The 18,911-nt window shown below is 31.4% G+C and overlaps 1 protein-coding gene and 1 long non-coding RNA gene across 5 annotated transcripts; both read left to right on the top strand.

Moving 5' to 3' along the window:
* The first annotated feature begins 16 nt into the window (after window positions 1-16).
* Window positions 17-993, top strand: LOC125384940. The gene is made up of 2 exons (XR_007223792.1): window positions 17-136; window positions 577-993. It is a non-coding gene; the product is annotated as an uncharacterized LOC125384940 (long non-coding RNA).
* Window positions 994-2,932: 1,939 nt separating this feature from the next.
* LOC110119141 (nucleolar complex protein 2 homolog) lies at window positions 2,933-17,664 on the top strand. Of its 4 annotated transcripts, XM_048405108.1 has the most exons (15): window positions 2,933-3,293; window positions 3,444-3,598; window positions 3,685-3,923; window positions 4,027-4,139; window positions 4,241-4,350; window positions 4,425-4,582; window positions 4,663-4,887; window positions 4,984-5,172; window positions 5,262-5,381; window positions 5,455-5,586; window positions 5,828-6,043; window positions 6,472-7,710; window positions 10,163-10,266; window positions 10,344-10,418; window positions 11,891-11,976. In XM_048405108.1, exons 2-12 carry the CDS (start codon window positions 3,451-3,453, stop codon window positions 6,964-6,966), a joined length of 2,145 nt encoding a protein of 714 aa, XP_048261065.1. In that variant the 5' UTR covers window positions 2,933-3,293; window positions 3,444-3,450; the 3' UTR covers window positions 6,967-7,710; window positions 10,163-10,266; window positions 10,344-10,418; window positions 11,891-11,976. The 4 variants fall into 4 exon arrangements, with proteins under 4 accessions (XP_048261065.1, XP_048261067.1, XP_012176738.2 ...); XM_048405110.1 differs by lacking the exons at window positions 2,933-3,293; window positions 3,444-3,598; window positions 3,685-3,923; ... (6 more) ...; window positions 5,455-5,586; window positions 5,828-6,043 and adding exons at window positions 12,104-12,283; window positions 12,442-12,482; window positions 13,212-13,371; ... (4 more) ...; window positions 16,890-17,088; window positions 17,189-17,664 and having other exon boundaries at window positions 7,184-7,710; window positions 11,891-11,975; XM_012321348.3 differs by lacking the exons at window positions 2,933-3,293; window positions 3,444-3,598; window positions 3,685-3,923; ... (7 more) ...; window positions 5,828-6,043; window positions 6,472-7,710 and adding exons at window positions 7,727-8,197; window positions 12,104-12,283; window positions 12,442-12,482; ... (5 more) ...; window positions 16,890-17,088; window positions 17,189-17,664 and having other exon boundaries at window positions 10,163-10,418; window positions 11,891-11,975.
* The last annotated feature ends 1,247 nt before the right edge of the window (window positions 17,665-18,911 follow it).

Genomic DNA, 18,911 nt, shown 5'->3' with positions numbered 1-18,911 from the left:
GTCTTAATTTCACAACACGTCGAATCTTAATCGCAAGCTCTTCGTATTATTAACGAAGTGATCAACAAATGTTTATCTATTGGACGTTCGTGTCATCTATTGGATTGGACATCTAAACGCAAATATTACCAATAGAGTAATGTAATTTAAACATGTATCGATTTTTTTTTTTTATCGTATTCTTTGATACAAATATTATTTTAATTTTCGTCGAAAGCTACGGTGTCGGTACATTGCTAACTACTAATCTAGTATAAGCTAATCAAATTTAATTTAATTTTAATTAATTTACAGCTTAAATTTCACTTGAATCAAATTTAAACTGTAATTAAAATCGTTGAACGTTGATTAAAAGATACACGTGATTTAAGAGGAAAGAATTAGTCGCTCAAAAATGTTTTACCATATTTTCAGAAAATCATAATCGACATACAGACAATAATTAACTAATATAAGTTTACGCGCATGTTGTATATTTTGAAAACGTAACGAAGACGATAAGAGACTTTACGGATTGTGATAAATCGCTATTTTCTCTCACTTTTTCAATATTACATGGTTTTTTCGATATTACAGATAAACAATGATGTCATAAAAGATACGTTGGAAGAATTTATAAGAGTAGGAAAACGCATGATACACCACTGTATGCAAACCTTCAGTATGTCAGACGCTGCATTGGCGGCAGACAGGGTGTTTCATAACACGCATTAATTATTCTCGCAAGAGTGGGCAAACCAATAAATTATACTATTGCCGTATGCAAGATTGTTTGTACATTTCATATGCCAAATTTAATATTTCGGTTAATTTCACGTAACGAATAAGGTTGCTATAAGATGTTATTTCCATTTTGAACTCGACTTCAAAATTGATTTTTAAACGGAAAAGGATATAAAATACGTAAAATTGAATGTAAAATAGATTTACGTTTTTCAAACGGCGTTACATTACATATACATTAAAAATAATAAATCAATATTTGCAAACGTACATGTGTATCTAGTTTCTCTTAGTTTTAAGTTTCAGCTACATTTGTCACGTTCGTTGCAAAACAACGAAAAATGTATATCTTATAAAATATATATTTTTGAATAAATGTAACAAACTTTTGTCTTTTGCGTCAAGTGAAAAAACTTCTAATCGTTTTGTGAATCTTTTCAATTATTCATTTTTCCGTTAGAGCGAATGTCTCACGGAAGAATTTACTTAGAAAATATCCAAGTGGTCCGCGTCAGGTGAATTCTTTTGTATCAAAATTTAAAGAAGCAATCGATTTTCTATAGATGTCGTTGAATTCTGTGTCCTACACATCCATCATTACGTACTTTAATCGTAATAGGAGCTCCAAGCGGCCAATCGATTTCATATTCAACGGTTTCCTCAAAATAATCGGTTTCTTAATTAACGATAACGCTGTAGATTCAACTATCTCTCCGGCAAATATTGCATATATTTCAACGACGCGGTTCTTCTATTATCTATCGTCGATACGCTTTATTTTTCAGTTTGCTATGGGAAGTGACGTCTATGAACGTCAAATTCAAGGACTGTAATGACGATATAAGAATTGTTTGTCGCTTTCTTTATTTAGTCGATTAGGCGTCTACACAAAAATCAGCAAAGGTTACCTAGGTTATTTACTATAATTAAAGTATATAATTATTTAAATAAATACCGTAGTAAGATCATGAACAGCACTTTCGAAGATATTTCGTCAACTGCTTGGGATAAACGAAACCTGACGATTTTCAATAGTAAATTAGCTTCTGTTCCAAATTTTGACATAAAAGCTACTATTTTAGTTACAAAATTTAATGTCAATTTGATATTTCGCGAAGACAGGCTCTTATATGTACCCATTAAAGACACGTATATGAATACATCGCACACATATGAATACATACATATGCATATATTAGATTGTGTAGGATAAGATACGTAAAGAAGCGAAACATGTCGATAATTCCATAAGTCGGTATAAGTGATAACGTTAGCGAAAATTGGTTCGTATGAGAATCTCGTATAACAAGCTAGACGCATAATGCAGTATTCAAAACTTTCCTGTTACTTCTATTTTTTCGATACTTCAAGGTCATTTCCTACTTTTTAAACGAAAATTTAAATCTTTTTACGTATCGGAAATTGTAAATGATATTTAAAAAAATTCAGCGATTTTTAGAGAAATATAAAGCCAATGGACAGAAGTCTCCGATGTTTCGTAATTGTATGTGTATATGTACGATATATATTCGTATGCACATGTTTACTGTTTGTGAAACTCGTAGGATAACACTGAACAAAGCATTATTATCATTCTGTGACTGTCCTAATCTCAATTATTTCTTAATTACTCGTTACATATCAGCTTTTTACGTTACATTAACATCTTTTTTAAACTCAGGTTTCCAATGTTTTAAAAATTATATCGTGTCGATAGTATCCCTTGTTGGTGGTAATCGAGATCATGACCCTACTAATATTGTTTAGATAGTGTGCACAACACATTGTTAATTTATTTCTTCTACAGTTTGTTATGTAATGAATTTGCTTACTGCCAAGTTATTTAAGACTTCTTTTCTTTAGCAAATAATTGTTAAAATATAGGTATTTTTTCTTAAAATAGAAGAGTATATTGAGGAAAGAAGCATATTATTTGCGAACAAGATTTTATAAAATCTGCGAACATTACGATTGCCTGAAACACGTATACGGATTATAATAATGTACGACATCTTAATTATCGGTATAATAAGTCGAACATTTAGTAGTAAATTTTCTTAATTTTTAATTCAAATATTATTAAATTTATTTACCATTATACGAGTATTACGTAATTATAAATGCATCTGCATTAGGCAAACTCGAATGGAATAATAATTTTACAAGTGCAAAATGGTAATAAATAATTACTTCCCGTCCTTCGTAAAATGAATTTATTTATTTCTTCTATTGTTTATTCGTATTGATGATGTATTACTAGATATCTCTGTTGCGATGATAATTAAAAAAAAAAAAGATTTCTTGAAAAGATACCTCCTCGTCCAGTCGATAAAGACCATTGAAAGTACTTGATGATAGGGATGGTTTCTATTTTATCAACATTAAAAGTTATGTCAGGTACCTAGAGTTACCAACATTAAATGTTGTGTTATTGATTAACCAAGTTATGCACGTGGGAAATTGAAGTAATGTTTAAAACGAGCTAGAATCGTAAACATTTTAATTTAAATACCAAAAATATCATATAACATAAATAAACAGTATTCTCATTTTCTTTTTATTTTTATATGGTACGTATCATATATTTTATAAGAACATAATATGAAACTAAGAAAATAGAAGTAGAAGTTTTATAGGTTATATTTATTATATCAATATTATTTCTTGAAATTTATTTGTACATATGTATAAACTTATATTTAGCTCGTTTCTGCTTGCAGTTAAACCATGAAAATAAAAAAAGAAAAATCTGTGAAGGGAAAAACGAAAAAACTTGTTACAAAGAAGAGGAAGCAATTAAAAGATGCAACTATGGATGACTTCTTTAATCAAACTTTTGACGACGAAATAAATGGCAGTGATAATCATGACCAAGGTACTAACGAATGAAAGCTTTATTATCTTCAAAAATCACAAAAAATTACATTGTATTTATACAGAATTTTATATATTATGCGATAGGTGAAAATACCTATGAAGATGATGCTGGAAGTAGCGAAAGTGACATGGATCCAGTAGAACATAAAAAATCTTTAATGAGATTGAAAGATACAGATCCTGAGTTTTATACATATTTAAAAGAAAATGATAAAAATCTTTTAGAATTTAATATATCAGACGAGGATGATGATATTAATGATGATGATAGATCTTCATTAAATGAATTAGATACAAAACATATACCCAGTAGTCGTTTAGAGGTATGAAAATGAAATATCTCCACATATTAACGAAACCAGAACTATTTGATATAGAAAATAAGAGGGGATAGAAAAATATTATTTTATATATATAAAATTTCAGGTTGCTAGCGATGAGAGTGATTATGAAATGGATCAAGGTAGTGAAGTAAGGGACAAACGAAAAATCACATTGAAATTATTAAAAACATGGCAAGAAGATATTCAAACAGACAAGTACTGTTTTATATTAGTAATTCATTTTATACCGCTATTAATTAAACTGGTTGCATTAGTTTGTATATATGTACTATATGCAACTGTATATAACTTTCCAGATCATGTAAAACGATTAAATGTGCTGTAGAAGCTTTCCATGCCGCGTTAGAGACTGTAGCTGAATCTGCTGATCCAAAATTCTTACAATATAAAGTAGAGGGTGGTGCAGGTTGGTTTTTTTAGCATTCAATATTAATATTGAATAAATGTATTTTCTACTTCAACAATTAAAATATTTTTTAGTATTTAATGAAGTTGTACAACTGTGTATACTGTATTTACCGGATGCATTTAAGCGTTATTTAAAACTGAGTTCGGAAACTCAATCTCAAATTCATAAGCTTAAACGGTTTGGAAAAGTAAAAAATATTCTCAAGTCTTATTTAACAGATTTAATTAAGGTAAATACCATTACTAATATTTAAACATTCAGCATGGTGGATTTTAATCATTGTAGCTATATATATGTATTTATTTATAGATTTTACAAAATGTAACGTCGTCTAATATTCTCACAATCCTTTTGAAACATTTACATCAAATGTTACCATATACACAATCATTTTCATCGTTAAATAAACCATTATTGAAGATTTTGTTGAAATTTTGGTCAACTGGAGAAGAAACTGTTCGTGTTGTTTCTTTTTTGAGCATATTACGTATTGCGACCAGCAATCGAGAATCTGTTTTAGAAACATTATTTAAGGTAAAAATAGAATTTTAATACTATATTGGCATTTATAATATATATAATAAAAATATAGCGAGGTACAGTTAATATTTTTAAATTAATATGTTGCAGACGATGTATGTAAAATATGTTGAAAATTCTAAATTTGTATCCCTTACAACTTTACCTGCAATAAATTTTATGAGACATTCTTTAGTTGAAATGTATCTACTTGATAGTAATTTAGCTTACAATCACGCTTTCTTATATATTAGACAACTAGCTATTCATTTAAGAAATGCTATGACTTTAAAAAAAAAGGTAATAATATTTACAGTAAAATACTACATATACTTTTCTGTTAATATTATGTTTTATTAATAAATCAATCTATATCTAATGCATTGCAGGAACATTTTCAAGCTGTGTACAATTGGCAGTACATAAATTCATTGAGATTTTGGTCAGAATTGATAAATTTATCAAAAAGTGATTCTATGTTACATTCACTTTTATATCCTCTTGTACAAGTGTGTACTCTTATTTTCAATGTTATAATTTTTTTTATCAATCAAATATTTAACATATATTATATATTTACAGATTATCATAGGAACTATCAAAGTAATACCAACGCCACAATATTATCCCCTGAGATTTCACTGTTTACAAATGTTAATAGATATTTCTAGAGAAACTGGAACATTTATACCTGTATTACCATTTTTATTAGAGGTATGATGTGTCAAAGTTTTTTGTCAGAAAAGATAAAAAATAATTTTAGAAATCAATTGTAGTATTTTGATAAATAATGCAAATATTTAATTGAAAGCACCAATTTCATCGTTTAACAAAAACATTTTCCATTTTTTTCATTTAAAACCCTTATTTAAATGTATGTGAATCCATTTACAATTGACGTCACTATACAAATATTTAAATCTTTTGTATATTATAAGATTCTTTATGTTTGCAGATATTAAATTCCTACGATTTTAATAAGAAACATAAGGCAGTATCAATGAAGCCAACACCCTTCATTTGTATCTTAAGGATGTCCAAGTCCCAATTACAGGAAAATGGTTTTAAAGATAATCTTATTGATTCAATATATAAGCTTATCTTAGAGAATGCTGCTAAAGATAGCCATACAGTATATTTTCCGGATTTATATATACCATGTATAATACAGGTAAGTCAATTATTTATATTTGAATAGATGGTATAAATTAAATAAACGAAATTATACTATTATACTATAAATAAACTAAAATTAATATTGTCCGTTGTTGATTATGGATGTTTTCATTTGATGAAGTGATAAAGTATAATTATAGTATGTATACTATATACATAATAGATAATGAAGATATTAAAAGGTTGAAGTACTGATTCGATACTCATATTGAAATTTAAGAATTACATAGACACAACATGGTAATATCCATAAACACTTCAGAACTCAATAGTACGTACTGTATCTATATGTTCTTATTTTTATCGAATGAACGTCGACAGTATTAATCTTAATTCACTCGTTATAATCGAACTTTTTTTATATTAATGCAAATATGACACTTCGAACGGAGGTTTTACACGCTTACTCGTTTTTGTTTCTAGCTAAAGGCGTTTTTAAAGAAATGTTGCATAGCAAACTATTGTAGAAAAATGAAACAGCTGTTAGATAAAATTGTGGAAAACAGGAAATATATCGAAACAGAACGTAATAAAACCGTAATTGATTTAAAAAATATGCAGGAGATAAAGAACTGGGAGAACAAGATAAAAGTGCAAGGTACATCGTTATCGAAATTCTACGAATCTTGGATAAAAATCCACCAATCTCAGAAACTTAAACTACTTACGAAGAATGAGGATATCGCTGAATATAGTTTACCAACTATAAGAAAATTAAAGAAAGGCAAAGAAGATAAAGAAGAAAGCAGCGATGAGAGTGAATTTGATATGAAGATAAAATCCAATGAGGAAAAGTCTGAGAAACGTTCTAGACCAAAAAAGAAAAAGCTGAAAGTTAGCAAAGGCATTCAGGATATTGACTTGCCTAAAGAAAATACAGATATCGTGCAAGATATCAATAGTGACGATTGGGACTAAATGTAATTGATTTTACATGTATATGACAATAAATAGATATCAGTTTTAATTTTATAAACGAAGTAATACTTTTTCAGAATTCAATGTATCGTATAATAAATGTTTTTATAGTTTTAAATAACGAAAAAAAATTACGTAATTGATCTAAAGTTAAAAACAATATACTTTTATTAATTTAAACGTGTATTATTCCAAAGATATATTTCAATCTTCTAGGTATAAATTTTATTATAAGATAGATATTTGACGTTTAACATACGGCCATTTCAAATAGAAAAACAGATTATCATTTATCTGAGATATCTCTCGTCAGACAATTTTTCGACTTCTATCGTTTATTGCATATCGATAACGTTTATTATGATAAAATGATAAAGTTGTTTAAGAGAAATTGTGACGGTATTGAATAGGTGCTATAACTTATGTGGTGTACAGCAACAGCCACTGATTTCTAAGGTGTCGCTTTCTGATAGTCTATTTTTACCGAAGACGACCCAAGGCAGTCGGGAAGTTGGTATAGCGACGGCTAGGCGCTATTATAAAGCATCCTGTGCTTATGCAGTAATTCATTCAAGTGAACGTTACAGATAAGAAAAAAAAAATTGAAGGAAGAAGAATCATAGTGTTTCAATTGTTAAGAAATAAAGGTAGAGGCGACGAGAAAAGCTTGACCAAGCATCGAGCTTGTCCTTCGAACGATTGAGCATTTGGGCGACTCCATTGGAAGAGGATTCGATTACGTATGTAGGTGAATCGAAAAAAAAGCAAATGTTTATCGAACGATGTAGCTGGAGCGTGAAATTTTCCGTCACGTTTGCAAGAAATTTATGATAATCTGTTTGATATAAAAATAAATATCTGTTCCGCGTTCGGTTTCTTTGCCATAAGTCTCGGGCATGAATGAGCCAGTACCGGACGATGCTGGTGACCGCTAGCCACTAAGTGCCGCGCTGACGAAGTTGCCGCGGTTGTGTGTGCCTAACCGGCCAAGTCCGTGCGTGCCAGGGAACATTTTGTAAGATGCGATTTTGTCTTTCATGGCGAGGGAGCCTTCGTCGTGAGATTCGTTCACTTTCCGTACAGTCCACTTAGTTCGGAGTATAGTACGCTCGCGAGTTACGTAAATTCGCAAAAGAATTGTCGCGAAAAGGGAAACCGCCTCAAGATAAAGAGGAAAGGAACGAGCGAACTGTGCATAGAACGTCGAAATGAGGAGGGCACCGTTCGATAAGTAAATTTTCATTTCCTTCTTTCTTTTCGAAAGGCAATTAGGAAGAAATAGAAAAATAACGAGAAAAAAAGTTTCTCACCGCGTTCTTACTTTTTGTAAAAGTTTTGGGTTATATCCTGCGACGAAAATGTAATTTCAGTCAAACTGTGCTTAATCGTGCGATGCTTCGATGATTAAACAGGCAACGTATCGCTTAAGACCCTTCTTTGGAGCCTTTAAAGTCTAAAGTATACGGAATTATAAATAATATTACGTTAAATATCAATGGTTAACATCAACCATTGGTAAATTTCTTTATATTCCTGAGGATAGTGGAAAAATATTTTAATTACATAATATTAAGAAACGATAAGTAATATCGTTAATCGTAGAAAATTTGTTTTTCACATATAATTGACAATAAAAAATTCTTTGAATTAAACATTAGCATTATTTTCGATCGGTGGGGATATTCCCTTCGATAATTCGTTCAGTTTTAAAACACTCGAACTTCTGCCGAATAATCTATTTAAAGCAACAGATCGATCACGTTATTCGTAGTTAGAATGTTAACACGGTAATATTACTTTAAGTTATAAAAGATGTTAAATTGGAAAAATTTTCTAAAGCGTCTCAAATACATTTTTTACATGATTCCCAAAGAATTACGATCCGACGTTAATTGAGAATAATTCGTGTTATAGGCTTTATAGAAATACAGTAATTCGTTTTAATTATTTCCTATCGTATCGATATTGTAAAAAGATACAAGTCGGAATTAAAATTATACAGTATTATTCAAACATGGAATATAGTAAAAATTCGACGATAAATGAAACAATCGAACGGAAGTATTTTATCGATCATTCGTTGATATTAATAAATTCTAATTAGTATTTATATTTACGAACGCAACGTTGATAAAACTATTTTTCTTACGACTAAATCATCTACAATGTTCTAGTAACAACTTTCCTTCGACTCCTTACCTTATATTTTATACTACGATATTTGAGCTTTTATAAATATTAATTGATTCACTTCTTCTAAGTTTACGATTAGTCTTGATTTGTCTAAATATTTTTTCGATTAACTTGCTTTCTAATAAATACAGCACTGGTAGTATACCCCGAACGCAAACGCTCGAACTGTTACTGCGTATTACGTTACAACAGATAAATTTAGCATTTCTTTTGCACAGAACCTTATTGTACCGCTGCCAATACTGCAACGCGGAATTAATTGGCTGCTTGGAAGAGAACCAATTTCCTTCGATAAGAAATCGGATTTATCCGATGTCATATATATATATATATACATCGAATTTGTTGTCGATACTTTTTTTTACATTTGTATACATTATTTGTCTTTTATTAAAGTTTTATTTTTGTCGGATGATAAAACAAATAAAGATACAATATTTTTTATGCGTTCAATTTCTTGAAAAACGTTTCGTTCAAATAATATCATTTACAAGATGAATTCCCGTTGAATCTTGCACAGTTTCACTCTTCTTCCTTCTTTTATAAATACGTATTACGCATAATTTTACTAACTGTACGCTGTGTCTTGATTAATCGGAACCATCGAGCCGATCCTTGTATTAAAATATTTCAAGTTAAATAATATTTTAAGTAGAAAGTGCTATTACGTTTGTTTTAAATATACGTACAAATTACACTGTAGTATTTATGATTTGTATAATCTTTTATACGTTATTATATTTCTCAATTGTCAAAATATCATTTAAAATTTATGTTAGCACTCGTTATGGAAAAAAAGAAACGATTGTTTATTTCGAACTTTAAAATTTAATTTCATCCATTTAACAATGAAACTACGTTAAAAGTAGTTACGGGAGTAATATCAATATATTTTCTATTCTATTGTTTTTCAAAGATCGATTTATTATAAGAAAGCAAAGTATATAGCGAAGATTGAACGGTTTGCGCGAAAACATAGACTAAACAGTTACCATTTCGGCAGACACAATAACACGAAGCGGAACGTTTTGAGCAACACGTACAGTTCGTACAGAGTCACGTCCGAAAATTCGAAGGATGCAGAGTACCAGTACAGTGTGAATTACGGTAATTTACAAGGAAACAATTACCTGCAAAGAAGCGTCTCTGCGGACAATGTTGTAATACGTTCCCGTGGTTTTAAGCCCTCTGATAGGCACGATCCTGTGAAGAGGAACTTTCTCGAGCATCTTACTTCGAAAATACTGCATTTCGATATGGTGAGTATGTATATTGTATTTACTTTATGATCGCTGAAACTAAGTCTTTGGTACGTTTGCACTACGGATAAGATTGTTAAGACTAATAATAGCAATTAATATTTCATTCTTTAAATATGAATTAGCTTCGTGTTAAGCACAGTGATGATAATCGATACATTTACAAATATTTACGTTGAATTCTCTTTCTTCTCTGTCTCTCGTTCTTTCTCTATTACAAAGGCACGTTATTTAAGCGATTAACGCCGTTTTAGTAATTCAGTTTAGGAAACAAATCATTTACATTTTACCATTGACAAATTACGTTTTATGCCTTGATCACAAAAGCAATCAAGATTTTACGACTCATAAATTGCCCTATTTAATGTAAGATTAAACCAGAATTTTTTGGAAAGTTTATTTATTTAGAATTAAGAATATTCATGTGTTATTTAAACAGACGCGTTTGTTTCTTTATACTTACTTTGTGTTCACTTTATATTCGCTTTATCTTGTATTACAAAACATGATCGCCCAACGATTAACATTTCGAGATAAACGAGATTCTCTGGTACTTGCGAGACATTTGATGGTTACTTTTCCGGATAATAGAAAAATTTACACATGTACATATATGTACTATTTAGTGAATATGGAATTAACCTATAATAACTTTGTGACCGTGGCTCTGTAAACTTGCCCAGTTTGTATTCGTCAGCTTGTTTACATCCATTTTATCTCTTTAAAATTACTCTATTACAAATGCAGTTCGTTTCGTCAGATATGTACGTTTTAAGATGCACAACTCTGAAGTAATGAATATACAATACATATATATATATATGTAGTTTCATTTAGGCTATTAAAATGACAAATAATTAATTAATCTCTTACAAAGGAATAACTCTATGTATCAAACTTTAGTTGAAATATTTCTAAATGTAATGTCATTTACTCTTATAAATTTTGATACTAATCATACATTTTATTATACATATATTCAAAGTATTAGTTTTATATGAGTAACTTTTATTAAAATATTATATGAAATACATATTAATATAGAATAACTGCGCTAAACGCAGATGCGTTTAACACGCAAGAATCTGTTTGCAACAAGGTTTCACGGAAAATGCCAACAATGCATTCACTTAGCTAAAACTAATTCAACTGTCAACAATGTGAAGCTTGTATTAAATAGGCGGGATAGAAACTTAAAGCAGAAAAACGAATGTTTGCTTTCGTTGTGATTTATTCGATATAATCTGACGATAAGAATTCCTAACAATTAGCGATCATCGCAATCAAAATAAACGTCACAGATCTATATACCAACATACTATATATATATTATACTATTGTAATGTATTATACTGTACGTTACTCTTAGTGTATTTATATATTTATATATACTTCTTAAACCATTCTCAGATTCATATAAACTTTCTTATTTTTCAATATTTTTATTAAACCGACTTATTTTTATTTCGAAGGAGAGCAATGGAAGTACACCGGTCAATTTGCAGAAATTACTCACACCCGCCGCAGATTCTCAGGGAGTTATGCAATCCAAAAATAGTAAGTCGCCAAAAAGATACAAAATGCTCGTATATTAAATTTTAACAGATGACGTTTATACTGTACAGAATATCTTTACGTCGTCGTGTTATAATTGATAATAAATATAAGAAATTTTCTGCACGCAGGAAAAATGTTTGCGTCCTCGTATTTTTATGCGCCATCGCATCCGACAGTCGAGGATCAAGTTGAGCTCGCCCGACGAATTTCGCACTCGTTGAGCGATGTAAAAAATATGAAAAGTAAAGGTCAATCTATGTATGTGAACAGAAAAAAACGATCGGTCAAATGGATCCACGACGGCAATGGTAAGTACGTGTATACTGTACGTATATGCGTGTAACGATTAATAAGTTGAATTTAATGAACAACACCCCCTTTCAGCCCACACCTATGCGCGATACGTTGCGAATATCTATAAATCTTATTAAAATTTGTTTCAATTGTCTAAATCGATGAATTACAGGTGTAGAAGACGCGGAAGAGCCTTTGATACCTGTTCATAGAGTAAGTGGTGTGTGTTCGAAATTGCAGTGCGTATTTTTACATACATATTTTTCGTGACGTTTATGATGAAATAACAAATCTCATTTTGATAGATATATCGGCTAAATACGTATATACCTCGAATATTTGTTACTCGTTATGTAATCAATAAATTCTTATATTTCAGAAATGTAAAAAAATTGCGTTGCACATTCGGTAATCTAAAAAAGTGAAAAACAACAAAGTAACTTCCATTTGGTTTCTGTAGCTTAGAAAATCCACTGTACAAATACATAGTATTCGATTCATAACTACAAGCAGATATTACAAATTCAAAGATTGTATTGGATTGTTTAAATTTATCTTTAGCGCGATTGACTTTATACCCACTTGATTAATGCGGAATTTCTTTCACGTAAAAAGTTAACAGTCGTATATCTGTCGAGAGATCAACTTTCTTATTTGTAATATTTGTACAATTCGGTTTATGCGACGTGTAATTTTACGAATATTTACTTTAAATTGTGTTTCAAATATCTATCAAAGTGCAGCTGGTTAGCGAGATGTAGATATGCAAGGGAACTCTCGTTTCTACGATTTTGATATATTCCTTGCAAAAGTACACCTTTCTTTTTTTTCTCATTAACAAAGTGAAATCATATATGTATATGTGTACCATAATATCATTGTACTCGCTAATATATCAATAGTATGCAAAGCTGTACCTAATTGAAAATGTTGTTTCGATAGGAGAAAATTCCTCTAAAATGCATGATGAACCCACATGGAAAAGTGTTGGATATACACGGTATTCAGGCTTTGGGAGAAGAAGTGAATATCGAACCAGTACCGAAGAATCCTGAGAAACTCTTTGATATTGTTCGCGATTTAAACAATCAAAGAGGCCGTGGTAATTTACACGTATTAACGGTTTTATATCGTTAGATCTGTTCGAATCAATGATATTCTATTACGCTTTCGAAGAAACATCGTTTTTCAATATGTATAATCGATTTATAGGTGCTGAAATATTTGCGAAACGTAGGAAAAGATCTGAAAAATGGGTCGTAGACAAAGATCAACCACAGATATCGAGCACTCCTGGTATGCCGAAAATGTATCCGGGTAAACCGGTAAGGTTTATACTTTTGCAAACAACATAGCGTGTTAAAATAAACGAAACGGACGTTAAACGAAATTGAATTTCAATTAACAGGAGATGAATGGCAGTTCGAAGTTTACAACTCTACCTCCTCTTACATCTATAGTACCTGAGCCAGCCGTTGAAAAATCATTTTATAATCCTTTTACCGTGGACTTATCTTTAGATGATACAAATCCACCTGCAACAGGTACGCAACTTTCGAACAAAGATATATCTTCTTTATTCTACTACGCAATCTAGTTGGCTCGTTTCTATTTGGCAACGTTCCACGCTATTTTCTCGTTTGTTCGAATTGTTTTCGCATCATGAGCAAATATCTAACAATTTCCAAGGACTTAAGTTCGAGGTAAACTACTTCGTATCTATTTCTGGTCTGTCCAAGCTCTTTTACTCTCTCAATCTTGTTTTACTTTCCATGCAATTCTATACATTAAATTACGATATAGCCGACTAAAAAAATCTTTCTAAGACATTAAAATGATCAACGTGTTCTATACATACCTGCGAGTCGATGTTAGACACGTCTGCTTGAGATTTGTCTAAGGTTCAACAACCTGGATGACTTCAATTGGCAAACGACATCGATGTTATTCAATCGATGCGAAACTACCACCGCGTTCTTTTTAGTTGTATATCTAAAATAAACAACTATTTGTACATCGGTGCCAACCGATATCTCTGCACCGATAAAAGCTAACTAGACGCGGGTTAAAGCGCGTTTACGCACAATTTTCCTAAACTTTTCTAAGCGGTTATAGTTACGTGTCAAACGATTGTTTTTCGGTAACGTTAAGGCGTCGAATCTGATTAACCGGGAATGTCTTAGAAATCGAAAAACGAAGCAGAGTTTTGTACGTTTTAATCAGCAGAGTTTCCTGCAAACGTTCCAGGCCGAAATCAATATCGATGTAACGGTAAAGAGTGCAACCACCAGACCGAAGTGAAAAAGATTTATCTGAGAGAAGTAGCCGTTGGCACTGACAATGACTTCCCTCTTGACAAATCTCGATCGTCGATAGTTGAGAAATCACGTCGAATCACTTTCGAACCTGATACCGAACAACGTAACATCTATCACGGCAGGAATAGCGTTAACGAGAATACGACATCATCGATCGCTACTAACAGACGCAGTCACAATTATAGCAAAGCTTCGCTGAATAAATCTAATTTTTCTAACACGCAGCACGCTACTAACAAAGAGATGAAAAATTATATGAAAGAACAACGGATCACAGAGTGTGTGAAGAGCACGATTAGCGACAAAGGGAAGTTCGTGAATAATCGGCAAGAAATCGATAACGAAGAGAGCGAGTACACGCCGGTTCCGGTCAAACAGTTGATACAAGAGTTCGAGAAAACATGTAGACCGATTCTGCAATACAAACAATTCAGTCCGAAGGTTATCCCAATTATACGACAATCTCCTCTCGATAACGATATAACACGATTTTTTGAGACGCAAAATTCCGTTAAATACAACAACGAGGAAGAACATAGGAGGTGAGATAAAATGTCATTTAAATTTCGATGCTCTTTCCTTTCATTTCCTGTACAACGTTTTGTTTTCTCATCGTTTTAATCGTTCTTGTAATATCTCATATTGAAATATGATTGTACACGCGTATGCGTAAAAATAAGCAAATGCTTGCAAGCATCAAGTATAAGTAAAATATTACGGTACTTATGCATAATGTTCTACCAGTAGTAAACTACCAGTCTGTTCAAAGGTATAAGCGATTCTCAATTCTTTAATTTAGTTTTGTTCTATCGGAATAGAGTTTCATTTATTGAATTTTAATTGAACATTGATCGCACGGGATTGCAATATCATTTTAATTGATTACAACGCAGAATAACCGAGCGACAAAGATACGAGGAACTCGTAAAGCTTCAAGACCACTGTAACAATGGTTACGTGTCTACCGATGATACAGAATACACGACCGACGAAACCGACTCCCAGATGAACGATTACAGCGAAGAAATAATCTACCGAGAAAAATCGGAGTCCTCGAGTATGATGAACGGCGATCAAGAATATTCGTCGACGTATCGCGAAGAGTGTTCCAGTCGACGTCGATCTGTTACTTCCGAGGAAGTGGAGAACTTCTGCAACAACGGTGACGGGAAATTTGTGAATACAGAGTCGGAAGTGCCTGTGGAAGCGAAGTCGTTGTTACTCTCGATGATAGCTTCCCAAGAAGATATTTTGGAAACTATTAAGCATTTGCGCAGCATACCTGTCCTCGACAACTTATTGCATGGTGTTTCGCCGGACTGTAAATTCACTGACATCTGTCCGGATGTAGGCAAGTTTAACTCGCATGCGCTTCTATTTTCTTGTAACAGCTATTTACATTTTACGCCTGTTTCACGAATATTCATCCTTGGGCTACCAACGCTAGATAAATACTATTCCGGGCAGTGAATAGCGAATAGCCAGTTTTACTTTAGATCGTACATGTAATTGTAAAAGTGGAATATTTGATTTGTCGGGAAAAGCTTCTAGAATAGCGTTTAAAGCTTGTATTCTATCCGAAGAATACTAAAAATATCGGGGCTTTATTTCAAAGTATTTCATTAATTCTAGTTTATTCTCTATTCATTCACGGGCATTGAATATTTGTATTATCTCTGGAAATATCAATGTACTATCTTTGTTAGTGTAGATGTTTTTTCAGTTTCTTGGTATTTGACTCGTGGAAAAATCCAATGACGATATTGCTGACAGCGATCGAAAAAAATATCGAAAAGTTTTGCCTCTGCTTGAATAAAAAGAACGAACGTAAAGAAACCTTTAGTTCTTACTTTTGAAGTTACATATCTTCCTTCGCGACAAACTCCACCTGTTCGTCACAGCTGAAACGCGAATCTTTCAAGTGTTGTTTTAGTTTCGAAAAGAGTGAAAATCATTAGGTGCCAAGTCTTGGCTGTATAGTACACGCGGAAGCACTGAAAAGCCAAAGCGTTGAATTGCATCTTTTGTTATCACACTCATTCGCATCGAACACGCATTCACATCGAGATAAACTAACAAAAATGCTTAATAATGCACATGCCAGCACAGCTATGATGAAGTGAAGATATCGTACGATTAGAAAGAAGTTGTTTTATCTGGATTCTGAAACATCACAACGGAGGCAAAACTTTGTTAGTCTACCCTCGTGTATAGTTCAAACTGCTCCGTAGTTACATGTTTGGTACAAAAGCGATCGAAGAGGAATGTATAATTTTTGTAAATTTAATCTGTTCATTTTCAGGTAAAAAGCTGTACGAAAGTGATACCTATACAGGACCAAAACTCGCTAGCGTTCACAACTTAGCTAATTATAATACGGCACCTCGAGGCTGGGATCAGTCGTTGACATATTATCGACCGATTAAATTCGAGAAACCGCAAGAAATTGTTTATTCTGATTTTTAGTGATAACTTGAATAATTACAACGTTATATAGACGGGTACGTTATCAACTTTACAACTTAAATTCCAATTTTATTTAAAGGGGCAGCTAATTTTTAATTCAAAGTATCTAACTGAAAATTATTTTCTTCTTTACAGAAAGCAAACATACAAAGATTGCAGAACTGATTTTCAAATTTCGCGTTATACATCATTTGAACTTTTTTCCCTTGTTTATAACGAAGTTACTGTTTCTTTTCATTGTTCCTTTTTTTCTTTTTTCGTTTTTGATTTTGTCAGATGCAAGATAACTTTGATGAAAATGATTGTCGTAAATAATGAAGGAAATTCTGCATTAGAAAATTGTGTGGTACAGACATATTACACACATATATATATGTGTGTGTGTATATATATACATATATTATATAATATATTATTTATTACATATATTATATATAAAATATATATATACACATACATATATACGTATCTTGAAGCTTCGTTTTGCTTGATATAGCTATACATACATATATATGTCCCATTATTCAGATATTGATCCTTATTTATGCTTCCAGCAGTGTTATTGCATTTTACTTTATAATATTGCGTAAATAAATGTTGTTTTCATAACAGTAAGGTGTATTTTGAATATTTCACATACTTTTTTTCGACAACGATTTGTAATTTCGAAAAATCTCAAATACCTTGTATTACTTTCTAATTATTTGATCAACCGACTGTTATAATAAAATTATTTTGTACAAGATTTTTCTGCGTTTTGTCTAAATACGTTTCTCATTAACATATGAGAATACCGAATAATACGAGATTATCGTAATCGTAATCATAAAGTAGGTAAATTCTGTTTCAGGAATCAAAGAAGATTTCTCATAGTTTCTGCATTAGTTTTCGATTATCTTCTTATACGAACGAATATACGATTTTTTTGTTTTACTACGAGTTTATTGACTTTTCTCGTCATATTCCCATTCGACGTATTCTTGCGAAGATCAAGTTTATAACGTTCTTATTAATTTTATAATTTGAAGAAACAAAGATATTTCGTTTACACAAACTTGGCTAACTTGAAAATTCCGAGTCAAATAATTTTTCTAATAAATCGATACGAGTTTGTCGATTGCATTCACCTTTATTTCACTGTTTGCTTTAATCGAAATGTCAATGAATAAAGAGATCGATGGACGTGTCTCTGTAAGGTATATTTTGGTAAATACCGTACATTTGACAGTCGCGTTTACATCTATAACAAAATTTCAAGTACTTGTTATTGTTTAAACATAATGTTATGAAATTCTGCTTTTCTTGTTTAAATATGTAACGTCCTGTAATTTCTATCGATATCACTGATAACGCATACATTATGTATCATAGAATTGTATGCTCGTTGTAACGATAGCTACGCTGATTTTTGCGTAAGTGCAATTGGGACGAACGTTACTGGTAACGCTGCAATTAATTATAGTACTATTTATAACATTTATTATTGACAGCATGCATGTATCTGAAAGATAAGATACACGTATAGCGACACATTTAAATTTATTCCTATATAGGTATAAAATTGTTTATTCTTAATGGGGCAAATTTTAATTAAATTAAAAGTCATAAGATACCGAAAAATATGACAAGACGAAGAAACAGAACATCAAAATTGACTAAATGTGAAGCGTAAATTCATATACGTGGTAATAAATATGTACGTATATAGTACCATTTCCACTCCTCTTTTCTAGATCATATTGTTACTGCTTACTATGGTAATTTTACAATTTTTGCCCCCCTTTTATTGCTAATGGCAATGAACGAGGCAAAGTTTTCAAGTTTTAATTAATTTTGCAAAAAGGAGTAAGCTACTAAG

The sequence above is a fragment of the Bombus terrestris genome, chromosome 4 (assembly GCF_910591885.1).
Source record: "Bombus terrestris chromosome 4, iyBomTerr1.2, whole genome shotgun sequence".
Classification (NCBI taxonomy): Eukaryota; Metazoa; Arthropoda; class Insecta; order Hymenoptera; family Apidae; genus Bombus; species Bombus terrestris.
Note: the sequence above shows the minus strand (reverse complement) of the source record. Positions and strands in the feature narration are given on the sequence as shown.